At 38.1% G+C, this 11,893-nt stretch overlaps 1 protein-coding gene across 1 annotated transcript in view; it reads right to left on the bottom strand.

Moving 5' to 3' along the window:
• The window catches only part of SAP130 (Sin3A associated protein 130), a 169,013-nt gene that overhangs the window by 55,008 nt on the left and 102,112 nt on the right, over positions 1-11,893 (bottom strand). Inside the window, exon 15 of the mRNA XM_007950508.1 lies at positions 6,378-6,482. Within this exon, the coding sequence (XP_007948699.1) occupies positions 6,378-6,482 (105 nt within the window). The remainder of the gene's footprint in view (positions 1-6,377; positions 6,483-11,893) is intronic.

Here is an 11,893-nt window from a genome sequence, read left to right on the forward strand (position 1 = left end):
GCTGACCTTCAGGTCTGGAATTGAACCCACACCTGTGGTTTCCAGCCAAACAAAATACAGGCATATGAGTTGAACATTTACCTCAAGTAGACACACTTTTTGGAGAGAACAATCATGGGAGAAAGAAGGGCTGCTTATGCACAGGAAGACAGCTCAGGGGGCAGGAGTGTATGGAGGGGTGGACACTGGGAAGAGGTAACTATGGGGAGGAAGTGGGAGGCAAGCTGATGCATTGTGGTAAACTGTGTTCAATGACATGAGACAAAGTATGTGTGAACTGCTGTATGGAAAGTGAATTTGCTTTGTAAATCTTCACCCAAATCACAATTAATAAAAAAAAAATTAAAACAAGTCCACAAGAGTGAAAATAAAATAGTAAGTATATCCCACTTGAATTTAGAGATAATCTTAAGAACAAATTTGATTCAACACTAATGACTGAAGAGAAAATGAGTTGTGCAATGGTATAATGACTTAAAAGTGCTAAAGAGAAGATCTCAAAGTGTAGCTCACTAAGACAAAGTATTATAATGAAATGTGTGAGGACCTAGAGTTAGAAAACAAAAGGGAAGAACATATTCAGCATTTCTTAAGCTGAAAGAACTGAAGAAAAATCGCAGCCTGAAATTGCAGTATCAACCGATTCTTCAGCAAAATACTGAATGACAGAGGAAGCATTAGAAAGAAGATGGAAGGAATACACAAGTCAAAGTAACAAAAAGGACTGCTTGACATTCAACCATCTGGGAGATAGCATAAGATCAAGAACTGATGGTACTGAAGGAAGACGTTCAAGCTGCACTGAAGCACTGGAGAAAAACAAGGCTCCAGGAACACCAGTTGAAATATTTCAATAAACGGATGCAACGCTGGAAGTGCTCACTTGTTTATGCCAAGAAATTCGGAAGACAGCTACCTGTTCAACCAACTGCAAGAGATCCGTTATTACTTGTGCCCATTCGAAAGAAAGGTGGCCCAAAGAATGTAGAAATTGAACAATGTCATTAATATCACATGCATGTAAAATTTTACTGACGCAAATTCAAAACTGGTTGCAGCAGTATCAACAGGGAACTACCAGAAATTCAAGCTGGATTTAGAAAAGGATAAGGAATGAGGGATAACAATGCTGATATCAGATATATCTTAGCTAAAGCAGGGAATAACAGAAAGATATTTACCTCTGTTTTACTGACTATACAAAAGCATTCAACTGTGTGAATAACAAATTATGGATAATATTGCAAACTAAAGAAATTCCAGAACACTTAATGGTGTTCATGTGGAACCTGTAAAGAGACTAAGAGGCAGTTGTTTGAACAGAATAAGGGGACACTGCATGGTTTAAAATCAGGAAAGGTGTGTGTCAGAGTTGTATCATTTTACCATACTTCCTCAATCTGTTTGCTGCGCCAATAATCTGAGAAGCGGGAGTATATGAAGAAGAATGTGGCATCAAGACTGAGGAACACTCATTAACAACCTGCGATATGCAGATGACACAACTATGCTTGCTGAAAACAAAGAGAACTTGAAGCATTTACTGATAAAGATCAATGACTAAAGCATTCAATATGGTTTGAACCACAACATGAGGAAAACAAAAATCTTCACAACTCGATGAGAAAGCAACATCATGATTTATCATGGAAATACTGAAACTGTCAAGGATTTCATTTTACTTAGATCTGTAATCAACGTTCAAGGAAACAGCAGTCAAGAAACCAAACGTCATAATGCACTGGGCAAATCTGCTGCAAAAGATGTCTTTAAATTGTTCAAAACCAAAGATGTCACTTTGAGGACTAAGGTGTGCCTAACCATGATATTTTCAATCACTTTACATGCATGTGAAAGCTGGACAATGAGTAAGAAAGATCAAAATATATATACATATACTGATGCATTTGAATTTTGGTGTTTGTGAAGAATACTGAATATACCACGTACTGTTACAGGAATTTAACTTGGAAGAAGTACAGCCAGTATACTCCTTTGAAACGAGGATGGAAATACTGAGTTTTTGCTCTCCATGGTTTCTAATGAGAAACAAGCTTTTTATCTAAGGATCCATCATGTGTGATAAATTGCTTCTTTCTCTCTGATTTCAAAATTCTCTTTTGTCTTTCAATTTTGTCTTAGTTATTTAGTTCTTCTGTAACAGAAATACTTCACTTTGTGGCTTTAACAAACAGAAATCAATTTTCTCAGAGTTTAGGAGGCTAGAGTTTCAAATTCAGGCCACCACCTATAGCATAAGGCTCTCTGTTCTGAGAAAATATTATCTCAACTTCTCTAGAGTTGCTCTTGGTTTTCCTTGAAGATCTCCACATAGCATCAATGTTTCTCTAGTAGTGCTTACATCCATCTGTCGCTAATCTCCTTTTATATCTTAAAGATGAAACCCTATGTGACAGGTGTATAATGTACTATTAGTGTCGCTATGAGTTGGAATCGACTTTATAGCAATGCGTTTTAACAACCAAAAGAAGGCTACAGTGGCTATAGGAGTATACGAAAGATAAAAATTGTTACTAAACACAAAGGATATTTTATGTTAAAAAGGTGACTGCAAAAAGATTAACAATTATAAACATACAAAAACGTACAATAGTGACACGTAAATACATGAAGTAAAACCTGAAAGAACTGACAGCAGAAATAGACAATTTAATAATAATAATTGGAAATATAAAACTCCACTTTCAGTTATGAATAGAACAACTAGACAGAAGTCATCTTTGAAGAATGGAACAGTATTATAAATAAGTTACCTAACAGACATCCATAGAACATTCTCCCCAACAACAGCACAATATATGTTCCTCTTACGTGCACGTGGACTATTTTCCATATATAAAGTCATAAAACTAGCCTCAATAAATTTAAAGGGGACTAAAATAATTCAAAGTATGTTCTCAGATCACATAAGAATGAAATTAGAAATCAATAAAAGAAATTTGGGTAATTCAAATATATGGAAATGAAATCATACTCCTAAATAACGAATGAATCACAAAAAATCATAAGGGAAAGAAAATGAAGATACAATACACCAATATTTATGGAATTTAGAAACAATGATTAAATAGAACTTTTTCTCTGTAAACAGCTACATTAAAAAAAGTTTTAAAAAAAAAACCTTTCAAATTAATAATGTAACCTTGTACCTTGAGACACTGGAAAAAGAAGAGAAAACTACACCCAAAACAAGAAGGAAGGAAATAGAAGAAATACAAATAAGAGAGTATGAAAATAGAGAAAACCAGCAAGACCAAAAGTTGAGTCTTTTAAAAGATCAATAAAATTGACTAACTAGACTGGTCCAAGAAAAACAGAGAGAAGGCTCAAATTACCGAAATCAAAGATAAAAACTAGTACAGATCATTATCACTTACAAATATAGGCACAAAAATCTTCAACAAAATCATACCAATCAGAATGAAGCTACATATAAAAATGATATACATGACAAAAATGGTATCTACCATGACCAATGGGATTTATCTTAGGAATTCAGTTAAATTAATGAAGTCATACTGGAATGGGGTAGGTCCTAATCATAATCCCTTCTGAGTAGTATTTTAAAAAGAGAAGGACATGGGAAAAGGGTCACACACACACGGGGGAAATATCATGTGAGGATCCATCCATAAGGCAGGAATAGTAAGAAATGCCTAGGGCTGCCAGAAGCTGAAAGAGGCAAGAAAGGATTTTCCCCTATATCTGACAGAGAAACATAGCCCTGCATACACCTAGGATTCAGATATCTAGTATCCAGAACTGTGAGAAAATAAATTTCTGTCTTTAAAGCCACTCACTTTATGATATTCAGTTATGGCAGCCCTAGGAAACTAAGATAGGACCAAACTTACAAACTGTCATATTACAGTTCAGTAAGGAACTCACCAGCTGGATGGAACAGAAGGCAGGTGTTTGGAGGGCCCTCGGGGCAGGCCAGGTAAGCCAGCCAGGCAGAAGACCAGGAAGTGAACAGAGAAATTTGGGACAGATAGGGGAGACAAACTTGTCTGTCAGTTTGTCGTACTGTGGTGGCTTGAGTGTTGCTGTGAGGTTGAAGGCTATGCCACTGGTGTTTCAGATGCCAGTAGGGCAATATATAGAGAACACAAAAATTCTCACAACTGAATAAAAGATTGAACTTTTAAAGGACTTCACACTACTTAGTTCTATAATCAACACCAAGGGAAGCAGCAGTCAAAACATCAGAAGACATACTGCACCACGCAAGTCTGTTGCAAAAGACATCTTTCAACTGCTGAGAAGGTACACCTAACCCAAGCCATGGTATTTTCTATCGCCTCATATAGATGTGAGAGCTGGGCAATGAAGAAGGAAGACCGAAGAAGAATTGATGCTCTTGAGTTGTGGTGTTAGGGAAGTGCTGAAAGCACCATGAATTGCTAAAAGAACTAACAAATCTGTCCTGAAAAAGTGCAGCCGGCATGCTCCTTGGAAGAGAGAATGGCCATACTTTATCTCACCCACTTTGGTCATGTTGTTAAAAGAACCATTCTCTGGAGAAGGATATCATGCTTGGTAAAGTGGAGGTTCAGTGAAAAAGGGAAAGGCCCTGAACTAGATGGATTGACCCAGTGGCTGCAACAATGGGCTCAAGTATAGCAAGAATCATGAGGATGGCACAGGACCAGGCAATGGTTTGTTCTGTTGTACATACTGTTGCTATGAGTCAGAGATGACTCGATGGCACCTAACAACAAGGAATTCACCAAGATGTCCACTCTGTATTATAAATTAGACATCAAGAAGGCAAACACTGTTCCAACTATTCTTGGTAAGTTTTTAATATCTTGACAAAAACTTTTAAAAGTCATGGAACAACAGTAATTTCCTCCATTGATTTTGTGGTTCACATGGTTTCACCTTCCATCATTATTTTTATGGTTGTGCACTAATATGCAAAACAAGGACTGCATGAACTCCTATATCAAAGCTTTGTCCTTGCTTCCTTTGCCTGACATATTCCAACATCAGGGAATACAATGGCTTATTCCCTCAAACTCTTCAAATCTCTTGTTTTAAGAAGCCTTTCTGTTTACCCTATGAATCATCACTTTGTTCTCCCATTACTTTATATTCTCGTCTTAGTTTCTTAGTGCTGCTATAACAGAACTACAACAAGTGGGTGACTTTAACGAACAGAAATTTACTTTCTTACATTTCAAGAGGAAAGAAGCCTGAATTCAGGGTACCAGCTATGGGGGGGGGGGGGGGGTGTGGGGGAGGGCTGCTCTCTCTGTTAGCTCTAGGGGAAGATCCTAGTCTTAGCTTCTGTAGTCTTACCATTCTTTGGCTCCTTGGCTATCCTCACATGGGTTTCTGTTTTCTCCAGTTCATTCTTTCCCCTTTTTTCTATGCTGCTCTCATAACTTATGCACTCATAAGTTATTGGGTTTAAAACTCACCAAACACTGATATGACCTCATTAACATAACAAAGAAAACTTTATTCCCAATGGGATTACATCTATAGGTATAGGGGTCAGGACTCCAACACATATTTTTTATGGAAACAATTTGATCCATGGCACCCTCTTTATACAGCTTATTTCTTCTTCATGTATTTATTACTTCTCTACATCCACTAGAAAGTAAGTCTTATGAGAAAGATACTAGTTGAGTAGTTGCTATATTCCAAGAGCCTAAAATGATACCTGGTATACTGAGGCATTCCATAATTTTTCCCTTGAATAAAGTTTAATGAAGAAGTACATCTAAAAATACTAACATAGTAAGCTATCACTGATTTAATAAGTAAAAAATGCCAGTTAGAGAACAATATACACACTAAGATCCTCTTTTTAAGAATTTGTCAATCTATCTATATGTATATGAGGGCAAAAATGTGGAAAAATGTTTATCAAAATTGTTAACAATCAGTATTATTTCTGGGGAGTAAGATGGTAACGTGGGTAGAGAACAGGACAATAATTTTCATTTTATACAATAAATATTTTTATATTGTCTGTTTTTCCCAAAATTGTATTACTTTTGGAAATTAAGATAAAAAATAGAGAAAAATCATGCATTAAGTATTGTCATAATGCCATTTTTCACAGCAATAATTATTGGGTATTTACTAAGAGGTAGGCTCTGTTTTATGTGTCTGAAGTCATCATTTCATTTAAATTCTAAGAATTCCATGATGCAGATATTATATACATGCCCATTTCATCCAAAGAGGTTGAGAAACATATTCAAGTCACACAGTTGGAAAATGGATTTAAAAAGATGCATAGTGGCAAATTATGTGAAGGATATCACACTTATTAGAAAACCTCCCCAATGATGTGCGGTTGAAAGCAAAAGTGGTAACAGAATTTACGTCCTCCTCACCCAGCAGGCCTAGGTGACCCGGATGTGCTCCGCACTGAGCTCTCCACTCGCGGACTGGCTACTTCAGGAGGGTGAGGAGGAATAAGGGTTTTCCGAACTGCCATTCTGAAAGAGACAGACAAACTAGGAAACAGCAGTCCAATGGCATTAAAAGATAAGCAGTACAAGACATTCATTTCCCAGGCATAAACATGGCAAATAAAAGAACTAAACTTGCTATATGTTTTTAAAATTTTTATTTTATCAAAATAGTAAAAAATAAACTAAAAAGCAGCCAAAGAATACTGAAAGGCTTTAAACAAAATACAAATGGTCCTTGCCCCATCCCTCCTTACTTCCTGCCAGTGTCCCCCCAGGAAGTAACCATCTGTGACTCTCTTAGCTGGTCCTTCTAAGATGCTGTATTTTCTTTTCACTTAATATTATGTATATGCTGTTAGTTTTTGATCATATCACTATCTATTAGGGTAGATGAGGATTATAATGCCAATCCCTTTGCTTCCCTCCTTCATTCCTCCCAATATAGTAATATTACAATTTAAATCCATGTAATGTGTTTATAATCACTATTATGCCCATGTATATACACAGAGCTGAGATAGTTCCTAGAATCCAAGTGAAAAAAAGTTGATCAAAGGAAGGAGCTAGTGATCAACTGTGTCATGCTACTGTTATTAATGATGTCAAATTAATTCCAATTCCTGGTGACCCCAATTGCTCCATAAGATTTTTAAGGCTGTGACCTTTCAGAAGTAGAATGCCAGGCCTGTATTCTGAAGTACTTCTTGGTGGGTTTCAACTACCATTCTTTTGGCTAATAGTCAAGCTCTTAACCATTTGCACCACCCAGAGACACCCACATCATACTATATAGAGGACAAATAAAGCTAGGACTAAGAATTAACCACTGAGTTTAGCACTGTGGAAGCAAGGGTGACCCTGAGATATTTAGTTTTGGTAGAGAGGTGAGGGAAAATGCCAGACAAGAGCAGGTTTGCAGGAAAGTGGCTAGAACTAGAGCATACCATTTTGGAAATCCTAATAATTAATTTGGTTATAACTCAGACCACTGTGATCCATACGGTTTTCAGTGGCTGATTTTAGAAGTAGATCTCCAGGTGTTTATTTCTAGTCTAAGTCTGGAAGCTCTGCTGAAACCTCTTCAGCATTGTAATAACAAGCAGGCCCTCCACTGAAAGATGGGGTGGTTGTGCATGAGGTGCACTGGCTGGAAATCAAACTCAGGAAGGCAAGAATTCTACCAATAAACAGCCACTACCCTTAAATGATTGTGAAGATGGCACAATATTTTGTTTTGTTGTATATGGGGTCATCTCGAGTCGGGCTGACTTAACAGCAACTAACAACAATATTTAGTGGATCTGGGGATCAGGGAAGCTAATGTCACAAAAAAGATTAACACCAGTTATCATGTCTCCTGGTGAAATACTAAACACCATGAGCTACAAAGTAGTCTTGCCAAAAGAAAAAGAAAAAGAAAAAGTGATTCTAGTCAAGCTTTAAGGTTCAATTACAAATTATGGAGAATGTGGAGGACAGAAAGTAATAGATGGAGCTGTGTCAACTTGGCTGGACCACAATTCTGTGTGGTTTAAGCTGTTGTGGTGTGGTTGTTTCCATGATGGGATCAGATGACTATGTTTTGAGTGGCCAATCTGTTGAAAGGGAGTTTCCCTAAGGGTGTGGCCTGCTTCTAGTATATCTGTGGACATCCTGGGAGAGGAGACATTCTTCTGTGGATCAGGATTCTGTTATGCTGCCTACAACTGTCTGTGAGTGAACAATCCACCATTCGGCCTGGAGATCTTGGATTCGTCATTCGTTGGCGTCAACCGTGGGTGTACTGCCTGCCAGCTCTGAGCTCCTCAGCCCCTGCGGCTGCAAGAGTCAGGAAAAGCCCCCAACTTGACGTTTGATCCAGGAACTTTGGATGTGCCAGATTCTTTAAGTGTGTGAGCCATTTTCCTAAGATAAATCTCTCTCTCTCTCTCTAAGCTTTACTGGTTTTGTTTCTCTAGAGAACCCAGTCTAACACACAGAAGAACAAGTAAAACTACACTACTGGGATTCAACCAGCAAAATCCAGAGAAGGAAAAACTGTAGGACACAGGCTAAGCTTCTTCAATAAATAACTTACAAGGAAAAAGGGATGAAGAAATCTGTATATTAAAAGTCTTACAAGACATATCAATTAACCCCACAAAATTTGTGCAAGGTTTAGAGTCTATACTGATTCAAGTTCGAACAGAACAAGGGGACACTACATGGTTTAAAATCAAGAAGGGAGTGCGTCAGGGTTGTATTCTTTCTCCACACTTATTCAATCTATATGCTGAGCAAATAATCCGAGAAGCTGGACTATATGAAGAAAAACGTGGTATCAGGATTGGAGGAAGAATCATTAACAACCTGAGATATGCAGACGATACAACTTTGCTTGCTGAAAGTGAGGATGACTTAAGGCACCTACTGATGAAGGTTGAAGAATACAGTCTGCAGTATGGATTACATCTCAACATAAAGAAAACAAAAATCCTCACAACTGGACCAATGAGCAGCATCACAATCAATGGAGAGAAGATTGAGGTTGTCAAGGAATTCACATTGCTTGGTTCTACAATCGATGCCAACGGAAGCAGCAGTCAGGACATTAGACGTCGTTTAGCATTGGGAAAGTCAACTGCGAAGGAACTGTTTCAAGTGCTGAGGAGCAAGGATATCTCCTTGAGGACTAAGGTGCGCCTGACACAAGCCATGATATTTCCAATCACCTTGTATGCATGTGAGAGCTGGACAATGAATAGGGAAGACCGAAGAAGAGTTGATGCTTTTGAGTTGTGGTGCTGGCGAAGAATGCTGAAAGTACCATGGACTGCTAAAAGAACTAACAGATCTGTCCTGGAGGAAGTGCAGCCAGAATGCTCCTTGGAAACAAGAATGGCCAGACTTCGTCTCACCTATTTTGGTCATGTTGTAAGAAGGGACCATTCCCTGGAGAAGGATGTCATGCTTGGTAGGGTGGAGGGTCGACGAAAGAGGGGGAGGCCTTCAACGAGATGGATTGATACAGTGGCTGCGATGATGGGCTCGAGTATAGCAGGGATTGTGGGGCTGGTGCGGGATCGGGCAGTGTTTCGTTCTGCTGTGCATGGGGTCGCTATGAGTCGGAAACGACTCAACGGCACTTAACAACAACAACAACTGATTCAAGTAAATAGTACAAAACAATACAAAATGTGTGACATTTGAGACAACTGGAAATTTAAAAACAACTGGACATTTGATGACACCAAGGAATTATATTTATATTTTTAAGTACATTATCTCCCAGTAGACGCATGCTGAACGAGATATAAATGAAGTGATATGACATCTGGGATTTACTTCAAATAAATACTGTAAGATGTGGTGGGGTAGAAATATATATAAAGTTGGCCATGTGAAAATAAACTGAAAATTAAAGCTGGGTACTTACTCTTAAGCTTAAATTTTCATTACATTAACAGTTTTCCATAATAAAAACTAAAAAACAGAAATAAGATGGGTCTTCTTGCCTCTACCCGAAAAAGCAAAAAATAAAATAAAACTTAAGGAAATATACCACTATAAATTCACAGAATAACCAAACTTACTTAATTTGACTGATAACAGGTATTGATGAGGATGAAGCAATGATCCTCTCTGTTAAAGAGTGTAAGTCAGTAACAAAAACCAAACCAAATCAGTTGTTACTGAGTGGATTCCAACTCATGGTGACACCATGTATGTCAGAGTAAAACTGCCCTATAGGGTTTCCATGGCTATGACCTACTAGAAGGACATTGCCAGGCTTTTCTTCTAAGGCACCTCTGGATAGGCTTGAACAACCAACCTTTTTCCATGTGTAGCCGAGAGACTAACTGCACCATCCAGGGGCTCTGTGTAAATCAGTATCTTCACTGCCGTTGAGCCAATTCTGACTCACAGTGACCCTACAGGACAGACTAGATCTTCCCCATAGGGTTTCCAAGGCTGAAATCTTTATGGAAGCAGACTGCCACGTTGTTTCAAACCGCTGATCTTTTGGTTAACACCCAAGTGCTCTAACAACTATGTCACCAGGGTTCACATGTAAATCAGTATAAGCACTTGGAAAAATTACTGGCATTATCTACTACAACAGAACATATGACTCTGCAAGCCCCCTACAAAGCATGTAACAGAAACACATACATGTATGCATCAAGTCATCCACAACTATGTTTGCTGTTGTTATGTACTGTCAAGTCGGACCCGACTCAGAGCGACCCCTCCTTGGGTTTCCAAGGCAGTATCACTATGGAAGTAGACTGCCCAACCTCCCTTCTGACACAATTATGTTATAACACAAAACTGGAAACAGTCCAAATATTCATTAATAGCAACATGGAAAAATAAACTATGATGAAGTTATACAACAGTATTTTACATAGCAATGAAAATAAATAAACTATAATCACATACAAAAACGCTGCCTAATCTCACAAAACTGAGTGAAAGAAGTCATGGGGCTCACACAAAAAATGTTAACATATAATTCTATACAAGTTCAAAAAGAAGCAAAACAAACCTACAGGTCAAAGTTTAGAAAAAATGGTTAGTTACCTTTGGAAGAAGGTGTTAATAATGTTGTATTTCTTTAACTCTATGGTGGTTGCAGGAGTTCCTAGGTGGGAAATGATGACATTCTCAACTACTAGCCATAAGGTTGCCAGTTCAAAATCATACCACAGGTGCCTCAGAAGACAGGCCTGGCAGTCTGCTTCTGAAAGACCAGACTTGAAAACCCTTTGAAGCAGTTGTACTCTGCTCACATACAGTTGCCTGAGGCATAATCTACTCAAAGGCAACTAACAACATAGTGGTTGCATACTGTATTCATTTTGTGCTACTTCATTAGGCTGTACATCTCTGTTCAATTTTCTGTATTTCAAAGAAAATGTTAAAAGAGAAACTGAAAGAACTGGCGAAAGCAAATGTAGACAACTCCTTTTATCTTCTTTGTAAATAAGGGCAAAGAAATGAAGTGAGAGATGGTGGAGGAAAGTGGGTCTGTATGAATTTTTAAAAATATTTATCTATCTTATTGTTGTTGTTGCTGTTGAGAATATACACAGTAAAACAAACACCAATGCAACAGTTTCTATATGTATAATTTAGTGACACTGATGCCATTCTTTTAACTGTGCAACCATTCTCACTCTTGTTTTGTGAGTTTTTCCTCCTTCATTAACATAAACTCACTGCCTCCCTAAGGTTACTATCTAATCTTTTGAGTTGCTGTTGTCAACTGGATCCTGGCCATAATGCTAAAGGTATTTTTTACTGTTGTTGTTGCTGTTATTTGCCATCGAGTCAGACCTGACTCATAGCAACCTCTCCTTGGGTTTCCGAGGCGGTATCACTATGGAAGTAGATTGCCCAACCTTCCTTCTGAGGAGTGGCTGGTGGGTTTGAACCACCAGCCTTCTGGTTAG

The sequence above is a fragment of the Orycteropus afer genome, unplaced genomic scaffold (genome assembly GCF_000298275.1).
Source record: "Orycteropus afer afer isolate SDZICR_OR568_19922 unplaced genomic scaffold, OryAfe1.0 scaffold00274, whole genome shotgun sequence".
NCBI lineage: Eukaryota > Metazoa > Chordata > Mammalia > Tubulidentata > Orycteropodidae > Orycteropus > Orycteropus afer.